The sequence below is a fragment of the Numida meleagris genome, chromosome 2 (genome assembly GCF_002078875.1).
Source record: "Numida meleagris isolate 19003 breed g44 Domestic line chromosome 2, NumMel1.0, whole genome shotgun sequence".
In the NCBI taxonomy this organism is placed as follows: Eukaryota; Metazoa; Chordata; class Aves; order Galliformes; family Numididae; genus Numida; species Numida meleagris.
The window spans coordinates 48,597,518-48,620,290 of record NC_034410.1 but is presented as its reverse complement, the minus strand read 5'-3'; the positions used below and the strand labels follow the sequence as shown (position 1 = coordinate 48,620,290).

General features: G+C 42.1%; 1 protein-coding gene across 10 annotated transcripts in view; it reads right to left on the bottom strand.

Annotated features, from left to right (window-relative positions):
• Positions 1,675–22,773, bottom strand: part of PDE1C (phosphodiesterase 1C) — a 317,833-nt gene continuing 296,734 nt past the window's right edge. For 8 of the 10 annotated variants that reach the window (XM_021385552.1, XM_021385547.1, XM_021385545.1 and 5 more), the window contains 2 exons: positions 12,965–13,030; positions 1,675–3,985 (listed from right to left, as the gene is read on the bottom strand). In XM_021385552.1, the coding sequence (XP_021241227.1) occupies positions 3,816–3,985; positions 12,965–13,030 (236 nt within the window). In that variant the 3' untranslated portion in view covers positions 1,675–3,815. Of the gene's footprint in view, positions 3,986–12,964; positions 13,031–15,116; positions 22,122–22,773 lie in introns of those variants that run through there. The other 2 variants (XM_021385548.1, XM_021385553.1) reach the window with 2 other exon arrangements.

Sequence of the window (22,773 nt, the reverse complement as noted above, 5' to 3'; positions counted from 1 at the left end):
CCTCACTCAGTGTAGATTTCAGCATTTAGATTTTCAATTCAGACTTTCTTTTCTAAAAAAAAAACAAACAAAAAGAAAACAACAACAACAAAAACTCCCTCTCAAAAACCAGCACCAAGCCATACTTGCCATAACAAAGTGATCCAGTGACTGGAGCAAAGACTCAATTCACAAATACCCTAAACAGGAAAAACAAGCAAACAAACAAACAAAACTGAACAAACTAGATTGCAGTTGCAATGAATAATTCATAACAAATCTAAATGGAATCAGGGGTCATTTTGTACTCAGTTGTACCTTGGTAACAAGTGATTATCTCAGAAATCACTGAGATTTGAAAAAAAAAAAAAAAAGTAGAGTGCATTGCAAAGCCAGACCTCCATTAACACAGATTTCACTTCTAAACTTCATAGCTGGAGAATTTCCCTTTGGTGTACGCTAGATGTCAGGGTTGGACTGAGTGGAGGAGCACATCTTCTCCAATCACACGTTCTGTGCACTGGGCTGGATGCCATTAACACAACCAGTTTCTCTTAGGAGTTGTTTTTGTGACATGCCCAAAATGCTCAAGGAGCAGTCTGCACAAACATCCTTTCTCCCCCACTTTAAAGTACTTATTAGACCTAGAGCCTGAAGACTTGGAAGAGGGAAGGGACATCACGAGACATCTTTCCAGTGCAAATCACAATCTGCCAGCATTCTTCACCTACCCTAGCTCCAGGAAAAATGAAAAATAAAAACCCTTTAAGCCACTCAGGTGAATATATTGACTTTCTAGAGGGGACTCCATTGGAGAGCAACACAACACAGCGTGGTTCGGTTGGAGAAGAGTGTGAGCAAAGAGGAATCTGAGCAGAACCAGATTAAGTTTCTAGCAGCTACATATACTCCCTGTGAAACCTCAGGCAAATCAGTTCATTTCCCTATGCCTTGACTACACAGCAGTAAATCCAAGACTGCAACTTATCTCTGCTTCATGGCAAATGAGAGAGTGTGAGTCAGGAGAGTAAGGACAAAAAACAATCCCATTTAAGATGTTCATGGCACAGGACTACGTTAGGTAAGCTGGTAAATTGTCCTAAAGTGAAGGAAATGACACAGACAGAAAATGTCTTTGGAAGAATAGTATAATTTTGAGTTTCCATACAGCCTGCTCACGTGAAACATTTTGGGGTACTCTACGAGCAAAATGTAATTCTCAGGGAATTCCTGGAGATACACTCACATTTCAGAAAAGGATGGCTTTGAAGTGCATTCCTCTCTGCATTCAGTTTAGGCAGTTGTCATGGTTTTGTGATTTTCGGTTATTGGTATTCCACATCATAACATCATGTAGTGGATGTACCTAGTTCTCAGAAGAGAAGGACTACTACAGTCCCCGCGGTACTTTTCTCCTCTGTTACCATTTTCCAGCCGGAGGGAAAAGATAAAAGCTTGCAGTATAAAAGCTTGCATATCACGAGACCTCATCCCTTTTTCCGCCGTCTCTCGTCTTGGCAGCACCTCGCTCTCCAGCCGTCTTATCGTCAGTAGTAGAGTAAGGCCTACCTTGATTTTGGGACATTCTCTCTCACTGTATTGGATTTATCAGCTTAAATTGTAATTATATTGTTTTATAGTGTGTTGTTTTGCATTCTGATATCTTATTTAGTAAATTAGTTTGTTTCTCCTCAGATTGTTGCTGCTGTTCTTTGCTCTCAGGGCCATCTCCTTACCCTTTTCCCCTTTTCCCTTTTCCTGGGGTGTGGACCTGTGGATCCCCCATCCCCTTTGTCACGGAACCGGGCCGAACGTCCGTAATCTGTTGACAGGCAGTAATCCAGCCTGGCTGCTAGAGTCATGAGTTCTGATGGTGCTTAAGGTCAATGCCACAAATATCAAATGAGCAGACAAAAATAAGTGACACAGGGACATCGGAGTGCTTGGTCAGCTGTCTGCTGTGTTCACCAATTTTGTGGAGATTCCTAGGAAAATACTGTGGATAGATGCCAGACTTGCAGGGCAAGTACACCTGGAATTGCAGCAATCTCTTACAGACAGGGGAGAGGATGCCCCAGATCTGTTAATGCAACAACCAGCTCTATTGTACTGTAACTCTCATACATCAGTGCTACTTACATACACTTGTGCAGTTTTGATGTTGGACATGGTTACAAACCTGTAGTATATTTCAGAATATGATTTCATAGTGAATGAACTTTTAGGAAATAAGAACAATAGAATTAGTAGATGCAGCCATAGATACAACAGAGAGAGATCAGTGCAGTTTTTACAGGAGAAACCATGCCTTGCAGATCTTTTGAGAGTTCCTCGGAGGAGCCCATAGGTCCTTTCCAGAAGACCTGTTGAGAAGGTCCTGCTGTCAAAGCTACCCATGTGTCACCAACTGAGAGAAGATCTTAACATATGAACTTTAACATGGATAAATAACTGGTTAACAATGGGGGGGTGGGGAAGGCGTAAAATGGTCAGCCTTCATAGTAAAGGAGGATTAACCTCTCTGCTATTCACCATGCTTATCCAGAAGATGTGGTTTGGAAAAGGTGCTGGTAGAAGAAGAACACAAGCAGGGCAGAGAAATGAAGAATGTAAGGTAAAAAAAAAAAGAAAGAAAAATGAAAAAAAAAGGATAGAAGAAGAAGGAGAAGAAGAGGAATCTTACTTGAGTGTAATTGGCAGAACCACCAGTTCTGTGTCGCTAAGTGCACAATAATGCATAGAGGGAGAAGTAACCCTACCTCCACAAGTACTGATGAGTTATGTATCAAGAATTTGTATAGAGAATTCTACAGAAACTATTACGCAGTGGTCAGAGAGGATCAGAAAGGAAAGTACCACTTACAAAGCTATTCAGAAAGGCATGAAAGATAAAACAAAGAGTGCCATGACTTTTTTGTTTAGGAATTTCTGGTATACCTGCATCATGAGTATCATGTGCAGTTCTGGTCCTTTCAAACAGAGATTAGAAGAAGATACAGAGAAGATAAGATAAAAAATAAGAGTAGGTTTCCTTGTGAGGACAGTAGAAACAGAACAGACTTCATCAGCTGGAAGGGGAGAACTGAGTTGATATATGGATCAGGAGGGGCATGAAGAAGGCAGAGAGTTATTTGCCACTGTTTCTCACAGTGAAAAATGTAGGAACAACAGGAACTTCTTCACAGAGTGAAGAACCTCAGGTCCTCACAGACGTGTGAAACTCAGGTCCATGGGATACTGTACAGTACAACAACACGTGGGATCTCACTCAGATAAATTAATGCCACAGAAGGCTATGCTATTAAACATACAGCAGAGTTCACGCAAGGCACAATTTTAATGTTCTGCTTGGTCTTCTTTTCCCTAGTGAGTGAAACAATTTGTACTCCAAACTCCTGCCTTCATTCTCCTGAGCACCTATCACACTATGATAGGAGAACATTTAATTTGGCAAGGAAAATCTTTCCTACGCTGTCTGAAATAGGAGTTGTCTTACCTGTGGTAGGCAGCAAGTCACAGTGAGAACATTATAACAAGCTCAACAATCTAAAAAAGCATTGGCTTCCTTAATTTGACAGGAAACAGTGGTACACAATTGCATTTTAAGGTAACAGCCCAGCATTTTATTACTAGGTGAATGTATCATTTAAAAATAAGAAGGCTATTGAGAACATTTCTAGGAAAATGTTCATTATATTGTTTGGTTAAATCACACACTTGCATTTATCTAGGATTAACAGCTGCTGTACAATGCAGTATGGCCTGTGCAATGGTTGCACAACATCCTTCACCAGCCTGTGAGGACTTTCATTCCAGATGCCTCTTCAGCTCTTCTGCTATTTCCTAGTCCAGCTCTGAGAAATATTTTGGATCTTCTTCATCCTTCCCCTTTGGTCCAGGAGCTTATACCTCACAGGATGTTCCTCTGATTTCTTGTGGAAGGCTGGGAAATAGGGTACTGAGCTGTGGGTGGGCCTCTTGAGGTGACACAGCTGAGGTTTGATGGCTGTCAGTGACAAAGCAAGAACAACAGTGGTTACTGTGCTTAGTATTCACTCACTGGTGGACTAGAAATTAATTCTGCTCAGCACTGACTGTCTGCTTAACAGAGGATTTCTGGCTCGGTTGCCAATACACTCTTGGGTTAATGGATAGATACAAAGGGTTAGAAAAAGGTTCATGAATGCAAAAAGATGTGAAATATGTGTTATAAATATTGTTGTAAGAGTCTAGAATGAATAATAGACATCTTCAACCTTGAAATCTGGGCTATTAAGCATTTCAGAATACCTGATCTTGAAATCATGCCTTTATTCAGACATCCCAGAATCCCAAACCAATACAGGTGAATCCCAAGGAATGTTCTCAAGGTTAAGAAACAACAGTTTAGACAGAAGATGAAGGTTCCAAAAACTCTGAATGAGGAAGCTACTTTTTTTTACCCGTCTTCATGTAGATAGCTAAACACTTCATTGTTTTCAAAATATAATTAATTGAACAAGATGATTTTAAGGTAATAAATCTGGACAGAGACCACGCTTCCCAGAGTTCAGGAACAGGTGGATCTGAGGGCTCTGTATGACTTTCGAGGGAACTACAGGCCATTGTGAAAGTCACACGTGGTCCTATCCGAATCTGACATTTCTCAGCTTTTTGACTATGTTTGTATGAATTTATATCTTCCTTCCTTACATCTTATACAGGAAAAATAAAAAAGAAACATGGCTAAAATCAAAATATGTTTGTCTTTTGTTTACTTACTCTTTGCAAAAAAAAAGCAAGTAATAAGAAAATAGTTGGTCTGATAAGAACTTCAAAAAAAGTCATTGCTCTCAGCATGAATCCTAAGAAGTGAAAAAAGATTCCCCTGTGTGAGCTCGCTAACATCAAATACTAACACACAGTCAGTCTCATCTTGTTAAAGAGCTCAAGTGAATAATTGTACTCCTAAATGACTTGGGAAACAAAAAAACTATGCACTTCATAAACTTTAGAAATACACATACAGATTTCTGCATAGTCATGTACTTTCATGTCCTCAACTAGACTAGATTGACACTCATTAGGATTCAAATTATCCATTAGGTGAGTTACTGTTCTTTGAGGCATATTCACTTTCCAGATTCATTTCATTTTCTGAACTCAGCATGGATTCAGCCAAACTGCTGTTGGATTTTCCATTGCTCAGCATGGGAGAATGTTTACTGCTAACTGGAATTTTACTGGAGTCATTGTCAGCAGAGATGACTTGGCTAATAAATACAAAGGATTTAATCAGGACACTGACAGTGCCATTTGTCATACTTGTACAGGAACTGATAAAGGGAATCCACACCATTTGATTTCTTAGGCTTTACTGACTCAAGGCAGATGGCGCTGAGGAGAAGACTCTCTCTAACTCCAGAGCTCATTTCCCAGGTTTCTTACTGATGTTTCACGTGACCTGAGCAATAATATTCACTCTAGTTTCTCCATTTGTAAAATAGGAATGAAAATGAGAATACTTACCTAACAGGATTTTTGTGAGTCTCAATAGTTTATGGATCTCAGAAAATGGAAGCAAAGAAGAGTTATTTGAACAGCGCCAGTGTAGGCTAGAATAGTTAACAAGCAGCAATGTATATAGTGCTTATTTCAGGGACGTTCAGACACTGATTAAGCATGGAAGATAAGGGTGTTTTAGCCCCTCTTTACCCTGACCAGCAGGGTATACAACCCAGCATAGCGGCCATGCAAACCATGGATTTTGCTAGGATGCCATCCACCCTATATTTCCTCTCATCCCTTTTTTGATGCAGCTCTCCTGATTTTTGAGGGAGGTCAGGAGTCCCTCTCACTGCTTGGTGAAAACATGCACCCTACATGATGTCTTGATTTGTTTAAGGTATAAGAATCGTCACAAATATTAAGGAACACAAGAGCTACTGCTTAGTAGACAACTGCAAATGAAAAAGGTGTTTAATTTGCTGTGTAGACTGCAAAGAACAGTTCACCCAACACTGGTCCTCAGGTCCTGCTTGCAACACCACAGTTAAGGGCTGCCATCCTTGTACCACTCTATGCCCTTCATGAGAGACGCACACATCTTTAGGTAACGTCTGTACTTTCAAACAGAGCTGCAGAAGGGAACATAATGCTCTTTATCTGCTTCCAAGTTTTTGTTAAATCCTTGTATGTTAGATCTGTTATGCCTTAGGTTTAACTGCAAATTCTCAGTTAAAGTGGGGCAGGATTTGAGGACACCTGCAAACACATTTATAGGAGACCAACTAACAGGTGTCAGAGAAGGAAAAACTCACCTTGTACAAACATTTATGTGAAGGAAAAAAAGTTTATTTCCTCATCCCTCCTCTCCCATGCATAACACAAAAGCAGCTGACTACAATCCACAGAACATTAGATAGATTAATAGCTTGAGGCACTACACCAGAAGCTGTTCTTTTCTATGAGCAGCGATGGATGCTCCTATAAGGAGCCGTAGCTAATGCATTAGAGACTCATTTGGAAGTGGAGGCACGTATAGAGAAGGGCAGGTGATCAAATTTGCCACAGTTAAAGCCATTCATCCATGAATCAAAAAAAAAAAAACAAAACAAAACACATGGGTAGAAAAAATACCCAAGTTCTGCCTTTTTAACTGAAGCTAAAAGATGCCATGCACCCACTGGGTGAGACCAATTACTGAGCTCATCAAAACTCAATTACTTTTAGGCGGAGCCCTTGAATTGATAGTGCAGTCAATGCCAAAACATTCAGTTTCACAGAGAAATCAAAGAGAAGAAAACAGTTTACTAAGGAGTTTGCCCCATGCTGTTTGAGCATGGTGGGCATTTCACATCCAAGCTTGTACCCAAGGGATGGGATCACCATAGTCCACAGGAATTATGTCAGAATTTTAGCTGGAATGTTCTTTGTTCCACTGAGTCTCCTAGAAATTCAGTTTCTAGGTTGTAAGGATCTGCAATGGTTTTGGCCTTGTTGCAGTAGGGAGGAAATCATGGTTGATGTGAGTTACAAAACAGAGTATCATCACCTTGAGTATTTCAAACTGCTAAAAGTTGTTATAGCAACACTTTGCTTTTACATAGTATTTCCACTCTGACCAGAAAATAAGATAAAGCAGAAGATTGATACCATTTTCCTTTTCAAATATTTTAAAGCAGATATAAACATTTCTACTCATTCATAAGGCACATCCCTTCAAAAAAGCCATTAAAATGCTCTTTTCTTTAATGTCATCTCTACAGTCAATGAATGAATGGATAATTTTTACTCAGAACACCTGCTGGGAAATAGTTTGGTTCAGATGAAAACGAAGAACAGAATCAGCTGGACAGCTGCATCTCCAAATGGGATTTGAATGGTCACTGCTGGTACTTAGTACTGGAGGGAAAGGAAAAACAGCAGGGAAGTAAGCAGGAGAGTGGTAGGAAGAGAACCCATAAGGGCTGCTCAGCTCCCACGTCTCTCCCCAGGCTGGTGGCAGTCCCCTACAAGCACTCCACAACAGCTCAACACTTCTGCATGAAGGGAGGCCCAGTAGTGACATATGCCTTACTCCCTTGACAGCAGCAGCACTGAAAGAGGCTCTACAAGACAACGCGTCCAGTTGAGGATGACAGTGAAGCACTGCTGTCTCTCTCAAGTGTCCGTGTCTAATGAGAGGCTTTGTAGAGGCACTGGGGTGGAAAGCGTCTGGGACACAGGTTGGTACAGACAGAAGTACTCCTCTCCAGGCAGGCAAGTACTAAAAGCCCAAGGCATAACATGGACAAGGCAGTGACATGTTTCATTGCCAAGCCATCTGCAGCTGGTGGCCTGCAGGGACATCCTGAAGACAGAACTTCTGCCACCTCCCCTCATGTCTCAGCCCCCTGGGAAGCTATGACAACTTTTGCCTTCAAATACTCTGCAGGCAAGATGAAGAAAGTCACAGGAGAAGGAATACAGGGAAGATGAAAGGCTTTTTGACTATTTAAGGAGATTTACTTATTTAGCTAAATAATTCACCAGTGAAGGAAGGGAATTACTTAATTGAGCATTTTTAATGGGAGATGATTCAGGAAAGCTAGGGATCCTGATGTTCCTTATTCTCTATTCTGCTGTTAAATCCAAGGATTATGCTCAGGAGGGCTTCCTCTTTCTCCTTTTCACCTTCTTTGTCAAGAAAGGAGGCTTTCTATTGTAATTAACAGGAGAATCTGTAGGACAAAGGAGTAAGAGAACTGTGATGATATTTCCTTAGAGATACTCGAACGCTCAAGAAATGTCCTAAACTTGATGAGAATCAGTCTCTTGGGAACATTAAAAAAATCTGCACACTGATACAAAATTCATTGTTTTCTCTAATGGGACACATCAGGGAGAGAGTCTAAAGACATCTACTTCTTGTGGAATCACCATGGAAATCAATGGATGTCGATGTAGTCTGCCTGGACATCAGTAAAGCCTTTGACACTGTCTGCCACAACATCCTCATGGAGACGTTGGCTGCCCATGGTTTGGATGGGCATATGCTCTGCTGGGTGAAACACTGGCTGGATGGCCAGGCCCAAAGAGTTGTGGTCAATGGAGTTAAATCTAGTTGGCAGCTGTGGGAGCTAGTTGGGAGCAGTGTCCCCCAGGACTCAGTACTGGGGCCACTCCTATTTAACATCTTTATCAATGATCTTGATGAGGGGATTGAATGTACCCTCAGTAAATTTACAGACAACACCAAGTTGGGAGGGAGTATTGATCTGCTGGAGGGTAGAAAGGCACTACAGAGAGACCTGGATAGACTGGATTGATGGACTGAGGCAAACTGTATGAATTTCGAGGGCCAAGTGTCAGGTCCTGCACTTTGGTCACAATAACCCCAGGCAACACTACAGGCTTGGGGAGGAGTGGCTGGAAAACTGCCTGACAGAAAGGGATCTTGGTGTGCTGATGGACATTTGTTTAAATGTGAGCCAGCGGTGTGCCCAGGTGGCCAAGAAAGCCAGTGGCATCCTGGCTTGTATCAGGAATGGTGTGGTGAGCAGGACTAGGGAAGTCATCCTGCCCCTGTACTCGGCATTGGTGAGGCCCCACCTCGAGTACTGTGTTCAGTTTTGGGCACCTCAGTACAGAAAGGACATAGAGGTGCTGGAGTGGGTCCAAAGAAGGGCAACAAGGCTTGTGAAGGGCTTGGAGAACATGCCCTATGAGGAGCGACTGAAGGAACTGGGGCTGTTTAGTCTGGGGAAGAGGAGGCCGAGGGGAGACCTTCTTGCTCTCTTCTAATACCTGAAAGGTGATTGCAGTGAGAGCAGGGTTGGTCTCTTCACTGGTGACAGGACAAGGGGAAATGGCCCCAAGCTGCGCCAGGGCAGGTTTAGGTTGGATATCAGGAAAAACTTCTTTACAGAAAGGGTTGTTAAGCACTGGAATAAGGTCCCCAGGGAGGTGGTTGAGTCACCATCCCTGAATGTGTTTAAAAACCATTTGGATGTGGTGCTCAGGGACATGATTTAGTGGTGGGTTGTTATTGTTAGAGTAGTATGGTTAGGCTGAGGTTGGACTTGATGATCTTGAAGGTCTTTTCCAACCCAAGCAATTCTATGATTCTGTGAAATAGCTGAGGGTTTAATAACTAAGGATGAGATTCTTCTGTCCAGATATGGTTTTGAATCTGCTGTAGATTCAAAATTGTGCTTTCCTCCAAGCCCAGCAATCTCCTACATTACCACCAAGCCTTATGTGACAACCTGAACTCTGCATGTTCCTGACTCATAATGCAGCACAAGATCCAACTTTCAAGAATATGAAGATGTGCTTTAGCTTGTAGAAAATGGGTTGGTGGCTATAACCTGCCGTATTAGTTTTCTCTGTAGAGAAGTGTGTGGGGAAGGAACCCTACCCCCAGTGACAATGTCAGACTTTTCTTCTCTTTCAAATGTTCCGGTGAATAAAACTAGCTTTTAATGGTGTCTTTGACTCATATCTTCATACTCTGAAGTTTCTGTAATACATCAGCTTGCTGCAGCAATGTAGCCAAATAAATGAATCAAAAATTCAAATTAAAGAATTCCTATTTCTCAGCTTTTCCACTTGTCCTGTATCAAATATACATAAATTTATATCTATATATGCATATATAGATATATAAAACATACATATATGTATAAAATCGGCAGTTCTGGAGGGGGTGTGAAATCTGTAAAAGGAAGGGAGAAAAAGTTGACCTTCAAGTACCTATCTGCTACTTGGGGTGCATTACAGAAGAGTAGAAGTAGAGCCTGTGGGTCTGAGAGACTTCTGGTAAGAGAGGAAGAGAGGGTAGCCAAGAATTTCTCTGGTTCCAAGAACACTGGCTGCTGTTGGGAGCCCTGGCAGCCCTCCCATACACAGCTGCTTAACCTCATAAACCTTCCCCAGCTGTGTGTCCTCCTGGGGGTTTCTTCCTCCTGCTCACTTTGCATTGGTAATTGGCAGATTAAAAAGTTGGTGATGGGTACGAGTAACCAACTGGCTGGCAAAGTGGTAAATGGCTCATGTGCCTGCAGTGCCTGTTCCTGTCAGCCTCCCTTCCTCAGAAGTGAGTAAATCCAACAAAACAAAGCTCTTGTTCTTTCTCAAGACACTGCATGAGATTCACAGAAAGAACAGCGAGACAGTAACATTTTCTCAAATAGAAAATTGTGCGTGTGTGAATTTACAGCATACTGTTTCTTAACTACACATTAATTAGTGGCTGCCTCCAGCAAAAGCAACTTGCCTGAAATGTGATCATATAGGGCATAAACAAACCAGCACCATAAAGGCTGTAAACAAAATGCATCACTGGGCTATATATATAGAAAATACAGCACTGTTATCTGCTTCTTGTCACATCTTTTGAATAGCTGCATAGGAAGGGCTGATTTTCTTACTGTATCAGAGTAAATAGTTTGTGCTGCAAGCCACAGTAACAGGGCACATGCACGAAGGTGCCAGTGTTCAACGGCCAAATAGAGAAAGCACCTGGGTCCCTGATTAATGCCAACACATACCTTGAGGTGGGACGTCTTTAACAAAGAGGGAGTCAAAACACAGCTCTTAATTTCCCTAAGTGCCAGCCAGAAGGCACCTTTATACCTTTAGAACATGAGATTGTCACAGCGAGTGCTGGAAGCAAGGTAGAACCAGCACAAAGTCTCCTTTAGCAAAAAGCGATGTTACTGGGTGGACAGCTCCCCTCCCATCAAGCATCTTCCCTACTGGTTTCCTAATCTGGCCAGTTAACAGATCCCTTGATCAGATAGTGCTAAAGGGGAGTGAACATTATCATTCCCAAAAAACAGTAAACAAACAAGTAAACTGGGGCACACAAGAACCACTTGAGCAAGGTCGCCTAGCAAGTCAGCAGTAAAGAAGGGACTGTAGCTGGTAGCTTATGGTAAACCCTCTCTTCTGCACGAGATTCTCTACCTTCCTATTCCTGTGGTGGTCTGCAGGATAAGAAGAAGTATTACATGTAAAAGGGAACCCAGGATTTGTTGTTTGCAGGTATTTGTTAATGGATTGATTGACTGAAACTGATACAGCACTGGAAAAATGGATGAAATAATAACGCATAAACACTGCTTGTTAAAAATGAAGAAGGGGCCATTGCAACTATTCCAAAATGTATAAAAAGTGTGCTTGTTTTGAAATCAGACCTGTTTACATTAGCTGCAAGTTATGGCTGGAGCATGACAAGAATGGTTGAGTCCACATTTTTTCCTTTGAAAAAACACAGCGTTTTCTTCTTTGGGAAAGAAAAATCCCCAAAGAACAAGACCTCTAAATACCACCTGGAAGCACATTCTGGATGAAAGCATCCAAAGGACTAGCCGCCCCTACGGATACAAATACAAGAATTTAACCACCGCTGAGAAACAGGCAATACGCACAGCTCATACTTACTGCCAGTGCCAATGGAGAGGTGCTACCAAGGTGAAGAGGATGCACTTGTGATATTTGCTGACCGAATTTCTTTCTAAAACTATCCGGGGTTTCCTGGGAGTCCTTGTGGGACCATTCTGCCCAGAGGTTTCAGTTTTAGTTTCCATAATTGACTTTTGTTTTCCAGCAGGAGAGTGTTCCTCAGAGCACACTGTTTCACTAAGGAAAACCATTATTTTGAACTCTCTGACATTTCTGCCCTCTCTTTCCCTCAGGGGCACCCAGGCAGTGGCTGCAGCTGTGTCTGGTGAAGCAGTCTGCCCAGGTGGTGGCTGCAGAAGCGCATCAGGTCAGGAGCACTTGGAGAGCCGATACAGCACAGCAACACACTACAGCACATTGGTGTCTCTGTGTGGAGCCGCACCATACCTCACCTGCTGGCACAGCAGTCACTGACAAAAAGAACTTCAGCAAAACTTCTTACGGCACTTTGCCTGAGATTTTTAATTGGTGATTTCTTGTTGACTTCCTATAGTTTTACCCTTTCTATCAATGACTGTGAATTATGCATACATGAATGTCCTTGTGTAATGCCCATGACAAGATACTACCTTGACAATTTGTCCAAACTAAGCTATTATTTTATATAATTGCCCCATATTCCCCTCCTTTGATTCTGACGGTTTTGTCAGACAAAGCTGAAGGGAATAAGAAAATGGCTATCATGGTGAAACAGCAACATCAGCATCTGGGAAATGGGAAGGGCACGAAAAACCCGCACTTGGGTATACAAAACAGTTTCACTTTTTCCCGTCAGCATCCATGAGAAAGGCCCAAGTTAATTTCCTGATTGAATTAAGATGGTCTGTGGAGCCTGCACTGCGAGCCACAAAACGTAAGATATTTGTTTAAAACAAAATGAAATGTGGTGAAGATCATTAAAAACAACAGTTCGTTTCTTGAACCCTAAGCTTAACTTTTTTAATGTGATACCTCACAGTCACCAGTTTATGCCCATCTCCCCAGCGGCAGGGACCGTGAGTGCCTCTGTCCAGAGCTGTGCATACAAGCAGCTTAGAGCGAGGTGGTACTGACTGACCTGGCAGTGTGAGGCGGTTTGCTGAGGAACCTGAGCCCAGTGAGCCCCCCGAAAGTCGCGCTGGACCTTCAAAGAAAAAGAGTGGTTTCAGCAGAGGTGGATGAACAGTAGTCTCAGTAGCCACAGAAATGCCTTTTTTTGTAGTGCTGCTGCCACTGTCAGATGTTTGGTGTCCTCCTTCTGCCATTCTTTTCAGTGGTTTTGTGTTGGGATAACTTCCCCATGAGATGTGGCAAATAGCCTCACTTCAGGAGACCTTTCAATCTAGGGAAGTTAACATGCAACATATCTTTTCTTCTGTTTATCACTTACCAACTTTGGGTGGCCATCCTGGCAGTTTCACAGCAATAGTGAGTTTCCCAACCTTTGGCTCCATAAACCATCACCACATCTCAGAGAGCTTTCTCTTCAGCTGTCTCCATGCCTTCATAAAACTGAGACCCATTTTATTGCCCAAGGTGGGTCTGAAGACAGTTACGGAGCACTTACCTTGCTCTGTGGTGCTTCAGCAAGCGGCTGACATCCCTTTGGGAAGCATGGGTTGGCAATGGCTCAGGACATTTCTACCACTGGCTATACACACCACAGAAGTGACTCCGGTACGGTATTTGCAAGTGGAGTTAATTAGATCATTAGATGGCATTTCCAAACAACATTTTCTCCTCTCATGCTAATGTGACAGGCTGGATTTTTGATTCAAAGATCAGTCAGCAACATAAATACTCTCAATATCTTTCATAAATATTTTCACCTCTACTTGTGGGACTGAATGTAAATTAGGAATCAAATTAAGCCACTAAGATATAATATGAGCAGGTACAGGGATGACCACATTGAATCTTCTTCAGAAAGTCAATAGCGGTGAACCTCTCAGGCAAGGAAGGAATTAAAGCTGGAATTTCAAGAAAGAAGGAATGCGTGAAGCCTTTCAGGGTTGTATTAAATGTCTGTGAACAGTACAGCTTCCTTGGAGAGAATGGCTTAGCTCCTGCCACTGTTTGACCATGATTTTTTCCTTTTTTTTAAAGAAAAGATTGAATAGAAAAACAGCAGTGGTATGGGAAAATTCTAGTTCACAGCTGCCTCCTAAGCCTGCCTGTGTGCATAAGCCAATTTTACCTGTGGCATCAGAAGATGGTATGTAGAGATGCAGTTGAAATGCTGTAAAAGGAAGTTTTGTAAGCAACACTGGAACACAGGATACAGGCTCTGTGGGACATAAACACGTGCTCCAAGTGGCACAGAAAAAAAATCACGGTGGGCCTGAGTGCAGTGTGTTGTTGTTGACTGACCTGCTCTTATGAGCTGTGATTTGAACCTCCCCGTGAGGGATCCGGAGACTTGGGACATCTTTGTGTTCAAACACAAGCAGAGCCAATGCAATGCTTCAGCAGGCTCTACCACTCTACATGTGAAACTGCCATCTTCACCTGTGATTAATTTTGTGAGGCAGCTCTATGTATTATTGGATAATGGGTTTTCCCCCTGTTTAAATGATAAAACATACACAGCCAAAGATGGCAACAGTGTTTGCTATCACTTTATAAATATCCTTCAGATTTAAAGAAAAAAGTCCCATCTTTAAAAGCTGGATTTTGAAAAGGTGAGAAAGCTGAAATGAGAACGAAACCCTGGCTGACGTACACTATTCAGTCTCAGAATATAAGTTAACATCTTGTTTTGAAACCAGCTCCAGCAGTCTCATAACTGTAGTGGGACTGAGTGCACGCACCCACAGCACCTCTGACTTCAGGAACATGTCACATGTTTACATACAACACTGGCAGCATGAGGGGGAAAGCTAACATCAGATTTATGACAGCCAGAGGTCATTGTCACCCGGAGAAAGGGAGCACAGTGAGGCTGACGTGTGATCTCCAAACAGGTAGATTCACCTCAGGGTTCCTGAATAAGCTATGTGCATTCTCTTGGGAATGGTTTTAGAAATGAGATAATGCCATTGACTCCTTCTGGTCACAGGGGGTCCCAGTGAGTAGTGGATGCTGTCCAAGCCATGTTCCTAACCATGCTTAAAAACAAGTTAATTATTACTATTACTCTACAGGCAGCTGGAGGCTGGGAAAGCAAATGGAAAGTGCTGTGCCTGGACCAGATGTAGAAAGCACCAGAACAAAATGAACCCTTCTGCACCTTTAATTCAAATGGAGTGGAGACCTCATCATTTTTATTTGGTAATAGGATGAATATACATGGACTCAGTTACAGAAAAACTGGAATGTTGAAAAATGCTCTGTACATAAGAGACCACAAGCCTCTTCTTTCAAATATCGAACTAAAAATAAATACATATTGTTTAAAATTATTCTCAGAACAGTCGAGAATACTTGCATTACATGGCATGATTCATTTCAGTTTTGCATTTTTTTTCCCCATGAGTCTTATCAAACCAAATAGTTTTTTTCATCACCCTACCCACCCAGTCCCAGGAGCAAATGTGTTGAGTTTTGCTTTCGGCATGGATTTTAATTTGTTTTCCATACCCCGGTGCAAAAGAGCATAACAACCTGCCTCTCTTCCTTGGACAAGATTAGAGAACAGGTGTCTACTGGTTATTGTAGTTTAGTTCAAAAAGGACATCTCCATTATCAGTTCTGCTAATATAAACATACTCTAAAGTTTATGTTCAAGCTTCATACATAGAATTCCCTGCAGAATGCCAGCTGAGCTAAAGTTGTTTTACAAGACCAAGATCCTTGAATTTGGTTAATCTCCCCTTATCCCTCTTACCAATAAGTTGGATGTTTCTTAACTTCATGTAGGACCTGTCACTGAAGTGTTAACCACAGAGCAGGGAAATCTGCATGGTCGATAAGCCCTCATATTCACCCCTCCTCCCTGCTGAAGATAGCCGGTGCTGAGGATGCTTGTGATGGAGGTGCCTGCACATTCACTTGGCTGCACAAAAAGAGCATCATAGTAACAACAAGAGCTTTACTGTCTTTTTTAAACATGTCTTGGTGGAAGCAGCTCCTACCACAGCAAGGGAAGAAAGCACTACGCTGGTGCAGAACCACCCTGCATTTAATGAGTTCTTAGAGGTTGTGGTTATTTAGTCTCTGGCCTCTGATGCTGCAGAGGGACCAGCACGACTTTGCATGCAACTTCCTTTGATTCCAGTGCAACTAAAAGAGTGATCAGGCCTAGGTGCTATTTTGCTCAAAGCTGATGTTGCAAACACAATGGCTTTTGTCAATCAGAGAAGAAGGGGAAAGAGAAAAGGGAAGGAAAACATTCTTGTGAGAATCTGGGCCTGCAGACAACCAGAAGTTCTGGTAAAACTCCAACCAGAACCCAACAATAAAAATAGCAGATATTTTAAAAAATTGCGTATAAAATTGTATAAAAATATCATCCAAGCAAGAGGAAAAGGAAAAAAGCTCACCCTGTCATTCTACTGCTAGGCTTTATCCTTAGAAAACCTCAATGGCCATAAGTAGTTTCGTCTGATGGATGCACTCCTACAACCACCAGCAGAGACAATGGGATATGTACATTCCTCCTACCACTGGATAGCTTTAAACCTGGGTTGCAATGAGTACACAGCAGTGACACATATGTATTAGGAAAAGAAAAAAAGAAGACAGAATGAGAGTGTTGTGAGGTTTGTGAGTTCTGTCATGAGCTTCAGCATCAGGGTCAATCCACTAAAACTGAGCTCTGGGCTGGGAAGCCATGATGGCTGCAAGTCCTGAACCAGCTGCTCTGGCAGCAGTGCCATTTGCTTCTACTCCATGCTCAAGTTGCCAGGGAAGAAAGAGCTGATGCTGTGAAGGAGGCACAGAGGGCTGATAATGTGTGCTACAGTCCTGCCTGGGCAGGGGTGAGAACTCTCCATGCTTGCTCACGGTGAAAAGCAGACACTAGGACAAAGAGAGGGCAGGCTCAGAAAACGGAGGTGCATGGCCCGTGTTCTTTTCTAACAGAAAATGGTAGCATCAGCAGTGGTTCTACTTCTATGATAGCAAACAGACAGGGAGAGGGCTGACTGGAATGGCAAAACCCCTGTGCCTATGGAAGCAAAGTGAGCACTGCATTAGGATGTACACTTGCGATCAAACCAGGAATGAGACACACCTGCTGATGTCACAGGGCAGAGCTCTGCACCTCCTTTGGAGGGAGCAGACTTTGCACCCTGAAATACAAAAGCATTTTCCCCTCCCTCCTACCTGGCAAGATCCAGCTGGCAGTTTGCACAGTCTGTGTTGTCAGGGCTCACTCTTGTCATCAGCAAGGGAGTTCCCATTTCGGAGTGCTTACACTCAAACATCGCCTCTGAGCTAGAGCAGCACTGGTCCAGCATGTGCGCTAGCAATGGCTATGTTGTTCTTAATTATTGGGTGAGGTGGTGGATCAAAAGAGTGAAAGAGAAGCACTTGATTATGCTGTCATTTGCTGAGCGTAACTGGCAAACATACAATACGTATCATCAAAGGAGGATGAGCTGCATTATTATGAAATAAGCTGGGAGAAGAAAGAAGCCAATACAGAATATTTCAGACCATCTCATTAATTTCTAAAGACGGGCTAGTTAATTCTAGTTGAGGCTACAAAAGTATTGTCCTTGTCAGTTTCCATCATTTCCAATTTGAATGGATTATGATGCTTTTTAATTTAAAACCAGACCCACTGCAGAATTCGCAAGGACTAACAGTGGAAGTGCCTGTTGCCTTCCAAAGCAGCTTTCCACACAGCACTGCATCCTACGTAGCTTGAAACCATTTTGCTTCCAGATTGATCTTCTAAGACTTTGTATGTACATATGCAAGTATTTGCATATTCAAATAGTAGGTTGTAAAAACGCAACACGATGCCATTTTTCTCTGGCATAACCAACCACTTTTGGAAAATTGCTCTCCAATCACAAAATTTATGTTTGAAAAAAGCAACACTGAGAAAAAAAGGAATTTTCTTCTCTCATTTACCCATCAGGAACCAAGCTCCCAGAATTCAGATTCATTCTGCTGCTAAACATTCTACTGTATTAATACATGGGGAGTATATATAACAGCTGAAGCTATACAAAAGGCTGCACTTTCAGATAAGCATCAGCCTGCTTAGATTGACTACTGTGAAATACATTTTAAATCTAACACAGCAACATTTCCTTTTTTCTTCTGACACCTACTTTGCCACCAACAGATAAAAAAAAAAGAAAAAAAAAGACTTCTGGCATCGATCTTGTTTCTCTAACATGGAAAACAACGGTAACATACATCATCTTTATAAGGAAACACAAAAATCTGACCACATAACTTGAAAAAGAAAAGTTGTGTCGTTTGTAAGGAAAGCTAGAGAGTACCTCACAGGCTTTGTCATTAAAAAAGGTAAACAAACCCCATTCTTTCATGTGTGAACACTTTTTGCACGCTGTCACACAAACAAATAATTCAAATCATCCACTAAGTGCAGCTCAGAGAACTGCCACCCTTCACCCTTTGAGCCACTTAAATAATGAACAGATTAGTAATAAAAATCTTTTTTCCTTTTTTTTAAATTATAGTGTCCACGAGTTCAAGCACTACTACATCAGCACGAGCCAAAGGTCTGCTAATTCCCTGAACGCCAGCTCCAGATAAAGTGGAGAACACTGGCAGGTCTACCTGCAACAGTGTCCCCCCTGTCTTAAGAGGGGAGGTGCCTGAATTCATCCTCTGGCATCACACCACGGTTTCTGGGATGTAAGAGATGCCTGGTGCTCCTCCTGCAGGCAGAGCTTTCTGTGAGCACCAGCCATCTTCATGCAGAGGCAGAAGCGTGCCACCTCGATCACACAGCGCCCCAGCCTGCACCACCCTGACAGATGCACTCTCACACCAGGAGATCCCTTTGCGCCTGCCTGAGGGGCCTCCCAAAGACCTCCTTAGGACTTCAGCAGCCAGCAGCACGGGCCCTTTATTTGCAGTATTTCTGTCTTATTCCTTACTTGTGTGCTCCGAGGGTGGAAAATGAAGGCATACATGCAGGCAAAAATTAGGTAAGGACGCAACAACAGAAATCCCTCCTTGCTTTTTATAGAGAGAGACCATGCCATTAGCTAATAAAGACCTAATCTTTTTCCTCTTTTTTCTTTCATGGAATAAAATAAGAGAAAGCAATTCTGCGTGGTTGTTTTCTTTTTGAATGTTTATTTTTTTTACACAGTAGTGCAGTGTCTGATCTCTAGTCTAACTGGGAGGTGTCTAAACATACCATTCCTTGGCTCACAGTGCACTGGCACAATGCTGCAGTGTTCCAGGGAGGCAGGGAGTCTGGTACAGTAACGTAGGTGTGATCTGGGAAGGGACTCCATGACACATCCTTTCATCTGGCCTAGTCTCTTTGTAGGATGTCAATTCCCAGATTTCACTTTCACTTTATACATTTTCAGACTAATAGATTTCATGGGGAATTTCTTTTTAAGTGACAAGGGAAAAAAAATTGAAAAAATACTACTAATCCACAGTACCAAATTCAGATGATTTTAAAAGGGAAGGAAAATACTAGAGCTAGCTACGACTGCCTGCATGTATATTGCAAGACGTTTTCCCGCACACCTGTGTGCTGAGATCAGTAATTCTCTGACTATAGCATCTCTTCTAGAGCAGCACCTCATTCTGATCTGCAGTCTCAAGAGCCAGCAAACCCACTGCTTCTTTACTAGCTCCTGCCAGTGGCCAATAACCCTGGCAACCCAGGAAAAACCTCTTCTAGCCTGATCTCCCACCTCTGTGCAAGCGCATGAGAAACAAGAACTGACCGGCTGTGAATTAAGCCATCTTCCTTTGCTGTCTGAAGGAAGTCAGTCCCACAAAGAAAGAAAGAAAGCAAAAGTAGATGAAGAAAAATATTCAGTTTTTATTATATTATTATTCTAGTGGGCATGGATCTAGGTGTCTTTAGTCACTATATGTTAGGTAAAGACAACTTTAAAAGTACTGACTAAACCATCCTGCACCTCTGACCAAACTCTCAGGCAGGATATGTTCTCCCTGACTCCAGGAAGTCTGACTCAGTGGGGACTGAGTCATTACTGCGGTGTTTCTTTCTGCAGGATTGGTATTTCATAGGTGATGTCCCTTCAAAGAGCCTGGTCAAGGCTGGAAGTCAGCCTACCGCTCTGAACTGGGGCTGAATGCTGATGGTGGGAGGAAGGGAGAGGTGGGAAAGTGCTTCAAGGTGACACAGCCTTTCCCTGTCACACGGCACAGAGTGTGCCCGGTGCCACCTCCTTTTTTCAGCACTCCTTTTTTCACAGAATCTCCCTCAGGATATGCACAGAGCTACTGCTGAAGCAGGAGCTTGCTGCTGGGAGCACTGTGTGCCCTCCTATTTATTTTATTTAAATGAGCTGTTTTGGTGATGCCAATGGTGAGATCTAAGAACTGCAAGAGTTACTTTTTCACATCTTCCTTTTGAAAATGTGATTTAAGTGCTACCTTTTCATGGCATGAACCTAATGTAAGTTTCTGGCTTTGACTAAACTCTGGTGTCCAAAAAAAGAACTCAAAATGTCTCTAGTCTCAGTAACAAAAATCCCAAATACAAACACTCCTGAGTGAGAAGGTACTTGTGTTTAAATGCAGATTTAGGCTGAGCTAACTGCTGCGATATTTGCTAGTTTTACGTGAAGCTCGGCCCTGTACATACACAGTTTAAGCAGGAACAGAGAACCAACCTCTAATATAGGCTGGTGGTGAAGTCCTGTATGAAACACCAAAGAATTGCCTTCCTAAGCCAATGTTTACATGTTCTCTACACAGCAAAAAGCCACAACAGCTGTCCCATTCCTTGTGAAAAACGTTTATGACTAACACAGCATAACCTTATCCTGAATAAAAGAGTGAGGCAAAAACAACTGTATGTGTAAATACGTGTGCCTTGATTTCCACAAAGACAGGTAAAATTACGCACAGTTAAATGGATCCTTACTAAGATTCTAAGGCAGAAAAACACTTACAAACATTTGCTGTTTCCCATAAAAATATACCCTCCTGTATCAAAGCCTGAGCAAGTTTTTCAACATTTCTTCCCTAAAGTAGGCCAAAATGATGGCTGCTGTCCATGTGTCTAACTCTACTGGATGAGACAGCATTATCCACCGACTCCAGGAGTGTATTTAGGACACACTTTTTCATTTTGTTTTTGTCTGTCTGTACTTCTGCAGCCACGCTTTTCCTTCCTTTGGGCTGTCCATTCAGTCAGTGATGAAAGACGTCTCACACTGAGATGAAGGTAAGAATTGATCTGTGTGATTCCCCGCTGCCTTTCTTCTCTTAGACCTTCAGTCCAGACAAAGTGGTTACTAGTAGCCAACAAACAGATGTGGGAAACAGCTCATTATCTGTAATCCCAAGTTAAGTCAGGCACCTCAAGCAGTACATTAGTACATACTCTCAAAGGCTGTCAAAATTTGCCCCAAAGGAATATCACTTTCATTGATTCTTTTTCTCCTGTTACTAACTGCAAAAACACAATAAAATCACAGGTTGAGTGAGTCTGCCTACTTTTGTTTCGAAACAAAAACATTTTGCTATTGTTGCATTGTCCATGATAAACTCAAAATCCTAACAAATGGCAATCTGACTACAAATTCAACATTCTTATGCATACAATCTTCTACAGCAAGGGTAAAGCGGACGTCAGGCTCTGTCTACCAACAACTGGAAAAATCTCTTGGGGAAAAAGAAAAGGAATAAAAGGGCAGTGAAGTATTGTTACGTTTTCATTTTTTTAAGTTCTTTTGCAACATCTTAATGTTGTGATTTCGCAAGTTGAGGCATAGCAAGGGGCAGTACCAGCTTCTGAAGATAACTCTCGTCTATGTGCTCCACCTGTCCATAAAATTGAACCAATTGCATCAGAAAATCACCAGATTTTTTTAAAACAAAATATCTTCCCAAAACAACAATAAATGCACACATACATGAACAAAGAAAACTAAATCTCACCCAAAAAACCAATGCCCCCCACCCTAGAACCCAGAGTCATTAGCTGTGAAATAGCCAGTGGGAGGAGGAGTGTTTTGGAAGTTGTTTAACGCCTTCCCCAGAAACTGGTCTTTGCGGAAGGAGGAGGAGAACAGGAATGAAGAAGCTCGGCTAAAATGATGAAAGAAATTTGCAGTCTCTTTTTTTAATATATTTTTACTCTTCTGTATCTGGAAAAAAAAAAAGAAAAAGAAAAGTGTCAAATGCTGCCTTTCTCCCCTGCATCCAAGGAACAGGTAATCTGGGAAAGAAAATGAAGGGTAACAGTTTAGACAGCCTCATTCACTCAAAGCAGTGTAGTTTTGCTTGACTGCTGAAAAGGTCAAAAAGGTCAGGTTCAAAAAAGCTACGCTTCTTATTGACTTGACTGGAAATTCCATTCTCTCTTAGACAAAGTGAAATCCATTGCTCTCTGGCTAATCCAGCAGAAATTAAACCTTTGGAACCACTGGAATCACGTAACAGAATTCAGCCTGCTTAGATCAAGAAGTTCCATTAGGTTTCTTTGGCTTTGAGCTCTCTGATTACCCTCGCTCACTACCTATTTCAGTACATTTTTGGCCATAAAAGTAACAACAATGTACATATGGTTTGGACTGACAAAAAGAATATGCTCCAAACACAAAGACACACTACCTTTTAAAAAGCCCCTTTCTCTCAAATGGTTTGCAATGAAAAGCAGAGCCTCACTGATGGATAAGTACGTGAGAACTAACAAAGGATGTGCATATTACAGTCTGCTTGACTCCTCTGCAACTCAAAGCTAACTCAATACAGTAAGTCTAAAACCGTATCCTTGGTCAGATTATGATGGTGTGTGAA